The 13,856-nt window shown below is 37.6% G+C and overlaps 1 protein-coding gene across 2 annotated transcripts in view; it reads right to left on the bottom strand.

Moving 5' to 3' along the window:
- COG6 (component of oligomeric golgi complex 6) overlaps nt 1-13,483 on the bottom strand; it is a 55,360-nt gene extending 41,877 nt beyond the window's left edge. For both annotated transcript variants that reach the window (XM_082277576.1, XM_082277577.1), the window contains exons 1-4: nt 13,339-13,483; nt 12,631-12,774; nt 12,226-12,297; nt 8,851-8,909 (exon numbers count right to left, since the gene is read on the bottom strand). In XM_082277576.1, the coding sequence (XP_082133702.1) occupies nt 8,851-8,909; nt 12,226-12,297; nt 12,631-12,774; nt 13,339-13,467 (404 nt within the window). In that variant the 5' untranslated portion in view covers nt 13,468-13,483. The remainder of the gene's footprint in view (nt 1-8,850; nt 8,910-12,225; nt 12,298-12,630; nt 12,775-13,338) is intronic.
- Between the last annotated feature and the right edge of the window lie 373 nt (nt 13,484-13,856).

Below are 13,856 nucleotides of genomic sequence, written 5' to 3'. Positions count from 1 at the left end.
AAGACATGGTATAAGAAGCAAAAATACCAAGACAAGTGATCTACAAAACATACAAGACATAGACAAGAAGATATTAATGAAAGAGTATTTTTAAATCAATATTAGGCCTGTAAGAGATGTTCTGGGATTAACTATGCAATTGCCCAGCATGGATGAAAGATGGGTCAGGTCTGCTCTGCAGTAACATAATGCAGCTTAGGCTGCCTCAGCCAACCCTGCTCATCCCTGCCCTGCATGGACCGTCCCACCGTGCTAGGCACACTGTTTATAGTATCATGTAGTGAATCAGATCAGGGAACAAATCTGGCAGGAAAAAATCCAGTTTTTACTTCTCAGGGGTGGAGATTACACGTATTTTCTAATTCAGTTTACCACAGCCTGCGCTAAGGGACTGGGGTGTGCCAGCACCAGAAGCTGTCAGAGGCAAGAGGGCATTGACTTCACTGCTGCTATGAAACTCTGATGAAAACTACACTTCAGAACTCCTCTGGGGTATAAGAAGAGGTCATTTCAATTATAAGTTACAACTACTACCACTAATAATCAAAATTTTAAATATTGGGACTCAAAAAAACCCTAGAGGCATCATGATGGCTAGTCAAGCTGAAAATCAGCCAAGGGCACTTAAAATCTAACACAGTGATGCTGCTTTCAACAAAGCACTCCTGTTTCACACAGTTTGCTGAGCAAGTCTAATGCCTCAACATCATCATCACTGTATTTGGTTGAAACAACAGAAAATGTAATTTAGTGGATTAACTTTAATAGTTGCTTCAAGTCTCTCCTCTTGTCATGAAAGTCTCAATCCACAAAGCTGAAAATAGACTGGATTATCCCTCCCTTTAAGTAAGAGAAGGAAGACAGCAAAGAGATGAGAGAAGGCAAATGCAAGGCCTTCTTTGGTTTCAACTGAAACAAAGCTTCCATAAACAGAGAAGCAGATGGGATGCTGAGAAACTTCTGCTCTTCGAGCCTGTGTACCTCCTGAGTGCATAAACTTTTAGGTGCTCTTACAGAAGATCTCCACTTATTATCTTGTGTTCTTCAGATTTTTTGCATGTATACTTCCACCAAACTGGGGGTAGGAGGAAGTCTGATTTTAAGAAGTGCAGTATACTGGGTATAGCAGTTTTCAGCTGGAATTAGGGTTGTGGCAGAACAAGGAACAGAGTCAGGAACTGTACAAACAGCATGACAGTGAGTCTGTCCTGGAACTCTGTGCCCCATTTTACTCCTCTTTTATAAAAAAAGAACAATCTTGCTAATGAATCTCTCTCCTTCTGCAAGTCCTCACTCTTCACCATCCTCCCTCCATATGGTGAACGAGGTTTGATCAAACACCATACTTTAAAGTCATTCCCATCCCTGGCTGTGTCTTGGGCTAACACCTGCCATAACTGCACACTGATGGACTCTGTGCATTCCCAATAATTAACTTTTATAAAATAGAGTCAATGCATTAAACTCAAGCACACTGGGCAAGTTTCACAAGGTACTCACAAGGCAACAGCCTCAAGGTGGCAGCAATGTTTCACTCAGCTTTCTCAAGATAGGGATTGGGAATTGGTGACAAGCATCTCTCCTAAGCAAAAGCAGGTCTCTGAATTGTGATAAAGCTGTTTCTTTTGAGCTCTTAACAAAGCACACAGGATTTCAAGAAGCCACTCAGTTTCAGAATCCAGGTTAGCCAGTCCTGCTTGAGATGGCTGTGAAAGTTGCCTTGGTTATCAATCTGCACAAGAAAGAGACCCTATATCCCAGATGACAATGTAAATTGTACATGCCTTTGATTTTTGCCTGGCAATGTACGGTATTACTGAGATCAATACACTCACATCTGTTTTCAACTTTTTTCTCTCTATATATTTATTTTTGTATTTATTTCCTCACACACAAGCTAACAGATATTGAAGTAGAATTTAATCTATTTTATTAAGGCAGGGCAATGGATTAAAATGCCACTCAAGGTTGCTATAATCATTTCACTGCAGTAAGTGCCATACAAAACACAATGCAGGTAACAACAAAAGCCATTGTAAGGCTGTCTTACATATAACCCACAGCAGTCAGTACCTGTGTGCAGACACCTTCAAGATCCACTGGCCTTTCTGTAGATAATATAATTTCTAAATTCTAAGCAGTGCAGTACAGCTGAAGAAAGGCCATACCATGTTGTTATCCCAAATGTTATGCTTTTTCTTTTAACAAAGTTACCCCTGTATAAAGGAACAAAACTAATAGCTTATGGGAATCCTGCATTAATGCAACTCTTGCCAAGTGTTGGTAGAATTTAGAGCTTGGGCAAAGGACAGGATTCCAACAAAGAGCAATTTCCCCAGCTTTAATCGTTACCAGGGAGACAGAATTCTTTTGCAAGAGAACTCAAAAGGCTGGGAAAACTATGCACTTCATGCACTTTTCCCTTGAACGAAATACAAATGTGCACTGTTTGTTAGGATTATCACCTAGACAGCTCAAAAGTGAGGTGGAGGAAAAGCAGACTTTTCCAAAGCTTAATTTTATCTTGCCACCACATACATCTTCCACCTAGGATGAATCAAAGCAGAGCATTCTGAAATTACTTTTGATTTGTGGTACTGAGGATTCAATATATTTTTAAAGCCTCAGGACAATGGAGTATTTCTAACTCATAAGTAAATAACAACCATCTTTAACAGACTTGTATAAAGCTGCAAGAATTGTTTTCCTGTCATGTGAAAGGCAAATATACAAGACCATGTAACAAAACATTTACACACAAGCATTACACAAAATTTACACAAAACCATTCTTAAGAGTAAGTACAAGTGCAAAAATGCATTTGTAAATGCTGAGAACAAATTTTTTATACTGCATTTTATCTGTCAAACATATCTCTTATTGAAGTAGAACTGAAATACTGTGAGGAGGTATTCAGTGACTCATTTCATCACAGAATATAATTATGTGATTTTCTCCTTAATTAAAAAATAGGAAGACATAAAAACTCCAGTGAATTGTCTAATGTTTCCAGGATACAAGAAAAAAGCAGTAATAGTTAAGAAGGCTTTAGTGAGACCTCATCTGGAAAATAGATCACAATCCTGATCATCTGTGTGCAAGAACAATGCATTACTAGAGCAAAGCTAGCAGAATGATCATGGGAATGGAAAAACTAATTTATCACAGGAGATGAAGGAAGCTCTTAAGACAAAGGAGAAGATGAGAAAACAGACAATTTATATCCAATAATTAGGTTGGAAATCAGGGAAAGGCTTTTACTGGAAAGAACGAGCTTTTGGGTAAGTGTTCCATGAATAGCAACACACACAAAATGCAAAAATAATGCACTTGTTATGTGATGAACAATTGATGAGTTTACCAAAGTCATCATGCAAATAATAGGTGGCAGCAGGGGAGTGGACTTAAACTTAGAAGGTTTCTCCTGTAATCCCTATCTGAAGACAGCCTGCAATGCTGCAGCCCTGCCATCTCACACATTCTGTGAAAAAAATAAATGGGGAAAAATTGAAAAGGCTAAATCAAAAGTCAAGCAACACATCTACACTGAAATGATTAAAATCTTACCAAACAGATTGCCAAACACTAGAATAAAAAAATCTTACATGTTGTAAAAAAATTCAAGAAATTTAATAATTTTCTACTTTCATACTGATTAGGCTTCCTCTAAATATGATGGGATGTATTCTTGACAAAATTTTCACATGTGAAGCTTTGCAGCAATCATGCGATATATATAGATATGCATACAACTAGGTAAATCAGTGTTTAGCAATGTTTAAGATCCATGATCCATGGTTTCTAAGTTGTGCACAGAGATTAAATTTAAAAGTGTGTTTCCAATGAACGTGTTCTTTTCCATCTTGTAAAGATGAGCTATTTGATATTTCCAAACCAAACAGACTGGTATATTCAGTTTATCTTTTATAAAATCTGATATAAAGACACTTGAAAGGGGCCTGCTCAGTCTAGCTTCAAATTTGCCATCAAATTCAAAAATGTTGCCAAAGGCATGAAAATTACACACTGTTCTCTACATCCACCTGGAATAAGATCAAAACAAATGAGCTTAAGCTGCAGCAGAAGGAGAACTAAATCAGATAGTAAGAAAACAATAAAGAACCAAAATCAATTTCCAGTGAAGACCACAGGCTCTCTGTTCCTGGGTTTTTCTTCTCAAAGCAGATTAGACAAACATCAGTCAGAAATGGTACCATATAACTGATTCTGCACTTCTGGTGAATGTTTCGCAAGCTCTAAAACCATACCTCATTTCATACTGACCAAGAGTACTTCATGTCTCAACAAAGTACATGACTGCCAGGCAGAAATGCTGGCAAGAAATCAGGCCTTGCACGTTCTCTGCTGGTTATGGCTAGAATGTGACAAAATAGTTCTTTCTTTCTTTCAGATCCATTTTAGCTGGTTTTATTCCTGTACTGCACCTTGTTACCTATGCTGCAGTTTGGTACAAGTCAGGATAGAAAATGAGCCTCAGAATTTCAAGCCTTCACCCTCCCCCACATGGAATTGTAATTAAGTGTAGGCAAACACTGCTTTTTCTCATGAAGCACATTCATGGGAATAAATGTAAATACAAATTTCAAAGGTCAACGCATGAAATACATCTCATCAATGCAAACCACCAGATCACCACTTTTCTTAGCACAGGCTGATAAAAGCAAACCTGCTACAAATAGTGCTGAACTTCCTGCATAATTTCTAAAATGACTACAACAAAAAAGTTGTTTGTTAGAAAAGGAAAAAGGCACCACCAAGAGACAAGGATGAGAGATAGTAGTACAGCACTACTGAAGCAGATGCTCACTTTGAAACACTTTTCCTAAGACTTCTGAGCTTGTATTGAACACAGACATGACAGTCAAATCATTGACTTAATTCCAAGAATGGTGTTTGTTATTCTTTATTTAAAGAACAAGTCTGAATGTAACTCAATTAAAACAAATTGAAGTACACACTGTTACATTCCTGTCTGGGAATCATATTTAACTGTATTTTAAAAAGTGAAACAATCCCAGGGCTATGTGAACCGTTTTTTGTGGAATTGATATAACTAACAATGATTCTGACATCAAAACACAAATTTCGCTCTGTTTAAGAACACAATAAAGAGAGAGTACCAAAATAAGATAGTTTCCAAAGGTGTTCAAGTGCATAATCTCCACAAAAGCTCTGAACCATTAGCCTGACTCAAAAAGTACCTGAGCCGTTTCCATTCCCATTCTTTCCTAGTTTTCAGAGTATTGTGGTTTTTAGTTCTAAAACACTAGTTCTAGCTCTCAACAACTTTCGTATTTCTGCAGACTTATTTTCAGTGAAGCCTGTGAGCATATACATACACTCACATAACTGCTCTTACTTAATTTTATAAAAATTAATATAGTAACTATTACCTTCTAGTTTCTCTTCTCAGTTGTTACATTGACAACTGTAACTTGTGGCTAACCTCAAAAACAACATCTTGCACAACATCTTACTATTAAGTGCCTGGTAGAATTACTATGAAACCAGGTTTCTGGCATTCTGCACACAGTATTTGGAACTAAACAAGTTATTTCTCTGGTGTGGGAATTACTGAACTCTGGGATGCTTGTTCCCGATGCAAGGTGAAGTAGTTTAGTATTCCAATTAAGTTTTCAGTTTCTCACAAAAAAACCCCAACAAAAAACCAAAAAAAATGGAGTCAGGTATAACAAGAGAAACAAGTCAGAGAAAGCTATTATTAAAATCTCACTTCAAAGAGCAAGATTCTTTTTCTGTCAGCCTACTAGCAATAGCAATTAAACAAACCCACAACTTTTAAAGCACAACAGATGTTCATTGTTTGAAAACAAAGTAATCTCCTTGTTACTATTCATAAAAAACCTAATGCAACCTGAAAACAATATTAGTGTGCTCAAGTAAAAGCATACAAATCTACTGAAGATAACTGAAATGAAAGCAAATTTTTAACAATTACCAGAAATTGTCTAAATTAACTACCTCAGTTTTTCTTCATTACAGAAGTTTGTTATGAAATATATTAAAATGAACGCACTATTCAAGAGTGTGTTACTGAGAAGCAGTATCTTAACCTTATGTTATGAAGAGATGGGTTGGATGGCTTGGACTACTTTATTTCACACTACACGGTTCTATTAAGTTATGGTAAGTCTCAGTTTTAAGGAAAAAAAGAAAAAAAAAAACATCCTAGTTCCTATGTTAAGCAGATACCATAATTTAAATAGTGTGAAGGAAAACTGTTCTGTTTCTAATGTACAGTAGTTTTAACTGGACTTCACACAGGAAATAAATTCAGAATAAGAAACCTAACTGACCAAAGAAATGCACCAACTCTGACATATTCACAAATACAAAAATGCAATTGTATTAATTACTTTAAAAATTTGTTATCCAAGTAACACCCTATATCTGGCATTTATGCCAAAGCAGGTCTAAAGCTCACAACCTAAATAACAAGAAAAAAAATGCTGCAAAGCAAAAACCCAAGAATGCAGAAGTATTAACCTAAATCTGAGACAAACATGTAATTTTCTACCCCAAATACCCCAGGTGTCTTAAAATCACACATTTCACCAATATAGGAAGTCCCAAAGTGCTCATCAGGATTACCTACAGGAAACTCCAGGTGGGCAGCTCTGCCTTCAAACCACAAATCTGAGGATAACCAACAGAGAGTTGAGACTAGGATAACCAACAAGAGCTCAGGTAAGAAGCTTTGGAAACTGAAAATCATCTTGAACTACAACTAATTATATAGATGATAATACTATGCCAAAACTACTTAGTATAAAAAACCTAGTACCCACACAGAGCCACTCAGCCACCCATTCCTTTTCAAGTACAGAAAAAGAAAAAAAATCTAAATCCCTAGTAAACACAAATGCAGGAAATGGATCTAGAAGTTTATAGTCCCCCTTCAGTTTTGGATCATTGAACAAAATCCTAACATTTTTTCAGGTATATAAACATGGTCAGCTAAAGTAAATCACACAAATGCTAAGCCTAACAGAAGAACACAATAGAACAAGTCCAGTTTTCATCTCTGCATTTTAAACAGACAGCATTTTAGGACAACCCTCAGAGGAGAGAGAAGCCATGTCCTTCCAGTTTCACCATTTACTCATTTGTTGGCTAAAAAAATGTCACACTAAGTTGAAGGCATCAGCAATTTAAGGCCTGTATATTTTCAGAGGCAAGACTTCAGGTCTTCAAGAACCCTCTAATATCTGGCAGCAGATGCCTCTTCCTGTGCTTGATGTAAACCAAAGGAATGCATCAGAACAGTAATTTAATGAGTTAAAAGAACAAATGACTAAAATGTCCCAAATAGAACCAAACAATCTTCACAATTTTTCGTAGGTTTAGGCAGGGAAAAAATTAACTTCGCTAATAAATGGTAATATGAATCTGCCATAACTATCAGACTTCCTGCAAAAGTCACAGGTACTTTTTGGCTTCTGCTCATGGGTACTTCATGCTATACTTCAAAAATAAACTTCCAAACTTTTTCCTACATGTGCACTCTGAGGTCACACAGACCCTGAGAAGGACAGACTACTTCCTAAACTTTTTCCTCTTCACACTAGGGGGATGTTCTGTCTTTTAAAGGAATTAGCAGAAGGTCTTTGAAGTAAACAACAGTGCAAAGACTATTTTGTGGAAGTACTGATGTACAGTCTGCATAATCTCTTTTAATGGAATTTAAGGCCAATTAGAGATAAACCACTTGGGACTGGTCTTGGTATCTCCCATTCTGCTTCAGAACAAGGAATCAAAGCAGCTTTCCTTTTCTTGAGACTACAAAATCTATGACCACTTCTTTGTCCTACTACTTCACAGACTCATATTTAAAATGACATATTTTCTAAGACTTCTGCTCACTTACTGAAAGTGTGTCTTTACCAAATCCTTCACTTTATATGAACCAGCACTGCATTTTATGCAGTTATTCTACATTCAACTTTTAAAATACGTACAGATTAAACTCCAGCTTCATACTCGGACATAATCCACTTCCTACTGAAGTTCGTATCATAAACCTACTGATTTTGAAAGCTGAGAGCTATCCAAAATCATAATTTCTACTAGAAACTTACTACAGCAAAGTAACTGTTTCTAACCTCCAGTGAACTGCATATAATTTTCCGAAGAAAGCTCATAAAGCAAGCAGATTCACTCTTCTACATGGAGAAAACCTGAAGCTATAAAACCATACATCCTAACCATAAAAACAATAAAGACTGCTTGAATCTGTCATTAGCTATTATCCCCTTCTCAGGAACAAAAATACTGAAAAGAGAAAACTACAAATCTTTTCTTCCACAGGAGGCTGGAGAACCAAGGGAAAAAGTGGTCTGTGTTAGGCTCATTAAACAGCACTCCTGTATTTTACAGGTAGCTTTAAATAAGGCAGAGCAAGTTAGAATCCAACTTTGCACTCCCTCATGCAGTCCCTGAAAAAGAGAGAGATTTCACCTGGATACAAGGCATTAATAACAAGAAGCCTGTCAAACTGATGAGAAACTGAGTTGGTCCATAACTGTTATGACACAATATAACTTACATTTTCAACAGACTTTAGGTAAAGCGTGTCCATATTTGGCATGCTGTACCACTGTAACTGATTCTCTTCCCTATAAAGCAAATTTTTATTGAAACAAATACTAACACATATTCTCACCTTTTTGGATGATTTAGCAATAAGCTAAGAGTGCAATTAAGCTACAAACACATATAGTGTTGAAAAAAACACCAAAGTCATAAATCAAAGTGGCAGAGTCACATCTAGAAGAAAATTCCATCAAATAAATAAAGTGGTATACGTACTTTTCTGCCTGCAGTTTAGTGGTTTTTACAATCAAGTCCTGGGTTTGTTCCTTTGCTGCCTAGAATACAATTAGAATTGTTAAGCATGTGAAAAACACAAACATATCAAATGTATTAAACAATCTTTAAAATAGCTAATACTTTTGAAGCTGAGTACAAGCAATTTGAAGAATGTACTCTTTGAAACAAAAGACCTTCTTGAAACAAGTATTCATTAACTCTCCCTATGTCCGGGCATTAAAAAAAAAAAAATTATCCTTATTCATTTCTGTTTCCATATTTATATACATTTATAATCACACTGTTTATTTTTAGTTTATATTTAATACAGAAACACTATAAATATTAGAAATAGTTCTGATTCTTTTGTTTGCCCATCAACTGTAAATTGTTTGCTGTCACAAAACAAAAAATGAAACAAATTCCTTTGGATGCTAAACTGTTCAGTACCAGTGTCCACCCAAACTTTTTAGAGAAGATGATCAACACAGCTCTGCTAGTCTAAGCAAGCCTAGCTCTACAGTCCAACAGCTTACAGAGCTGTATGGACCAAGGACAATTATTAGGAAAAATTTCTTCACTGAAAGGGTGGTCAGGCATTGGAACAAGCTGCCCAGGGAAGTGGTTGAGTCACCATCCCTGGAGGTATTTAAAAAGATGTTCAGGTACAGCAGTGAGGGACATGGATTAGTGGTGGATTTGGCAGTGCTGGGTTGGACTCGATGATCTCAGAAGTCTTTCCCAACCTAAATGACTCTACCATTCTAAGGGCAATGCACTTAGGAAGTTCATTACAGCCCTAACTATTGAGTGATGGCAGTGCAAGAGAATCCATGCAGAAACAATTCTGCATCAGACAGCAACTGCATGATTAAAAGGATTGCTGCAACTGAAGTTAAAGTGTTCTGAAACTTACTGCTCAGTGAAAAGCTGAAAGACATCTGGAATTTCTGGCTTCACACTGGATGCCACCAGTGATCCCTTACACAGAAAAATGAGATGGTCTAACAAAAAAAATCCTGAAATCAAAATGCATTTAGTATAGAATAATACTGCAAAAGAAGTGGTGGAAATGGCACTAAAGATATTCTATGTGAATGATTTCAATACTGTTTAAGGGCCAAATTACAGCATTTGCCAAATTGAAGATGCCAGTCTTGAGATTCCTGAGAGGTCTAACAAAAGTATGTACACACCCTGACTCATTTCAGCCTGACACTACATTCGTTACAACAGAAAAGCAGTCAAAGTACAGAAATGCTTTGAAAGGTGAAAGTAGGACTGTAACCATTCACACCCAACTTAAGTCTAAATTTTAATAATCAAAAAAGAAGAAATTTGCTTCCTTTCCAGTACTTTCTGGGCAGAAGTACTGATTACCATGAACAGTGCTAACAGTAAGACAGCAGAAAGGAAGTAAAAGCATTTTTTCTGAATCCAGCTAGGTATACCAGGAAGCCACTTTTTCTGTATATGCACTCAAATACGTGCCAGATATTGTCATCATTTTATGTACGAAATGAAAGAGCTTACATCTAACCAAACAAGGTAACTGTCACAAATGAGCCAGACATGCCAGGAAAATGCGAAAGCTGGTATTTGATGTTTCTTGTATATCCCAAACAGAAACATTTTTCTCTTCCTCTCCACCTCAGTATATTAGTTAAAGCTTTCGTTATACTTCAACCCCACTTAATTCCATTTCAGCACTTGCTCCTTCTCTCCCTTTCAGCCACTGCATTTATCAAGTCACTGTCCTAAAATCAAATGTGACAGTATATGGTTATTTGGATCAGATGGTATTAGAAACTTACAAAATAACAAAGCTAAAAAGCTTTTTGGCTTATCCAAATGTATTCCCTTTCAAGTCCTCTATTTGTTCTGCTTTCTTAATATACTGCTCTCTTTGCACAGTTTTCTGCATTATATGCCCCAAATCCTCCTCTTTGTATCTTCTATTTGCTCTACCTAGTGCATTTTTGTCTTCTCATTCAGCTTGAGCACATGCCTGCAAGTCTTCATGTCCTATTACAGATAAAGTACCAAAGTCTCTCACAATTGAGTGCTAGTTCAGGAGCTTATTAACTTTACATTCATACACAGAAAATATGGATTGAATTGAACAAGTTAAGAGTTCTACAGGACTCTAGAGGAAACTTTCTGTGGGGCACAGAACAAAACTACCTACTGACTTCAATAGAAAAAGAAATCTCCGCAGGGTAGCTCTACTCTGGGAAAAGAAAAAAAAAATCACAGATGGTAGTTATACTTCATGATCTAAAGACAGAAAAGAGCAAAAATCTGCATGGACACTTGACTCATTTCCACATCTAAGAGCTTAGTCTAACAGTTCCTGAACTGCACTACGGAATATATCCACATTACCAGTGTTCAAAGAGATCTGAGACCTCTGAGGTGCATTACCCAGCTCCTTCCAAAACTGAAAATTAAGTACTGCAGTTGGCTATGCTGTACTCTCATTTTTTTTTGGTACAAGTTCATCAAGCTACAAGCACTTGTACAATGACTGTGAAACCTATTTATCTAAGCAGGAGGACATCTAATATCCACATACACATATGGAGAGTAAAACAACTGTTTTCACAGGATTTTTTAGTGAAGGATTCTTATTCACATACTATAACTTATGTGCTGTATTCAGAACAGGTTTGGTTTGGCCAAACATCTACACTTCAGCATCCATAAGCTGTTTATACTCATCACTGCATTGAATATCGAACTTGTACCCTAAAACCAAGTCAGATTTAGTAACACACCATAAAACGCAAATTTCCTACTTCCCAGCCCCGCCAAGAATATTATGGATTCAGAATTAAGGTGAAACAGAATTGGTTTTGTTGCATATCAGCATTCTGAGACCATGTTATGAAACAAAACCAATAAACTGAAGATGCATACCAGATTTGTCTCCCTCTCTGAATTCTCTCTGAATCACAGGATACTTTCCTATGGACATACTTGAGGTATTTATATGAACACATAACTCAACAGACAGAGTCAATGCAAAAGCCATTCTAAACGGAAATACACAAATTAGCCCTCAAATCTCACATTCAATCTAATAAAATATTTTCTCTCCACTTATATACACCCGGATATCACATTGCTATTCTCAAAATAAGTATATTGCTGCATTTTGAACTACAATTTGTAAGAAATTAAAATTACTTCCTTGATATGCTTTCTAAACAAGTTAAAAGAAGCATATTAATATCCTAAAGTAACATTGTGTGCATACTATGGAAACATCTTGGTGTTGCTGTTAATCCTCAAAAATAACTGTTTGTCCTTTTAAAAGAAAGTAGTCACACCTCAAAAGGGAAAATATTCAAAGCACTTCCATTTACGTATTACCTTCAAGCGACTGGACATGTCTTCACAGCAGCTGCTCATTGCCTGCACATCTTCATTTATACTCTCAAGTTCCTGCATAAATTCAAATAACAGTAACTGTGTTTTTGATCAGAAATGCTGTGTCCAAGCCCAGCTTCCCACTGCAATTAGATGCCCCAGTTACAAGGAACATTGTTGCTCTAGGCTCTCTCTGTTAGTCAGAACAGAGTAATGCACCTCTAAAGATCAACATTCACTCAGGACTCTTATCTGTTTGAAACATCCAATGCAACATTTTCAACAAATGAAACAGTTTTACTGTAAAGTAAAACTGGAAAGTTAAAAATCTTTCTTAGCCCTTTTTTAAACTTTCAATTACATAGCAGTACTCTTGTAAGATAGCTAGTCATGCTGCAAAAATGTCACCTCTTTAACTTGCTTGAATATGTGCACAAATTCTTCGTTTATGGCCAAGCTTCGTCGTTCAATGTCTCCACGCAGGTTTCTTCGGGTGCGCAAACTGTTTTCCACAAAAAAGGTCGAGAGAGCCTTGAGTGCTTCCAGCATTTCCTAGAGAAAAACAAAAGACCTTCAGTTTGCACGCAGTTACAAAGAACAAGGTTAAATAGCCTGTACTCGCCCCAAGTTCACGGTCTTATTAAAAATAAACCAAACCTAATAAACTGTTTTAGAGGAAAAACTACCTTAACACACTCCGTATCAATTGGCAAACAACTAAAATAATTGCTGAGCTTTTCTTCTTCTCTTATAACAGAAGACTTTGTCTACAATTTTACAGTAGCTTTAATCAGTAAGACTACTTTCTGTAAATGAATGACCAATCCGCAGCCAGAAAACATTTAAATTACAAAAAGCTTGAGAAGCGCCTTCTCAAGAGGCAAGCGATACAAACCTCTCTACGACCTGAAGGGATAAAACAGGAGCGTGGCATGCTGCTGGAGAAGAGAAAACTAATTTTTTTTGTAATTAAGGCTGCAAAGGGCCGCCCGCAGCTCCGCAGCGGAACTGAGGGTACGGCAGGACTCGCCCCCCCGCCGCGAAGCCTGTCGGGGCCCGCGGCCCCTGACGGCTCATCCGGCCCCCGCCCCGGCCCTCAGCCGGCGCCCGACCCACCTTGTCATTGTCCAGGCGCGTCTCCAGGATCTTGTTGAGCTTGCGGGACAGCGGGTTGGTGCCGGGGGCAGCCGGGAGCCCCGGGGCGGGGGCGGCAGCGGGCAGCGGCGGCGCAGCGGTGTCGGCCATGGCTGCGGCCCGGCCCGGCCCCAGCGCCGCGACACGGAGCGGCTCCGGCGGAAACGCGCTCCGAGGATTTGGTTCCGGCCTAGCGCAGGCCGGCTGCAGAGCCAGGCCTCACCTGGTGCCAGGTGGCACTCGGGGTTTTTCTGTTTATTTCTTTGTTTGTTTTTACTAATAAAATAAAAATACATTAAATTTAAAATATTAATAAATAAAAATAATTTACTTACTAAATAAAGGATTTTGAGTCGATGATAGAAAGAGGGTTCACTTCACAAGTCCAGATAGCGATATTTATTTCACAAAGTAAGTGCTTTAATTTTGAGCATAGCTAGAAAGGAAAAATAAACGAGATCTCTATTGTATAAGCCAACAGCAGTGGCTGTAATGTGTGT

Source organism: Coloeus monedula, assembly GCF_965178545.1.
Source record: "Coloeus monedula genome assembly, chromosome: 3".
NCBI lineage: Eukaryota > Metazoa > Chordata > Aves > Passeriformes > Corvidae > Coloeus > Coloeus monedula.
The sequence above is the reverse complement of the archived record's forward strand: the minus strand, read 5'-3'. Positions and strand labels throughout refer to the sequence as shown.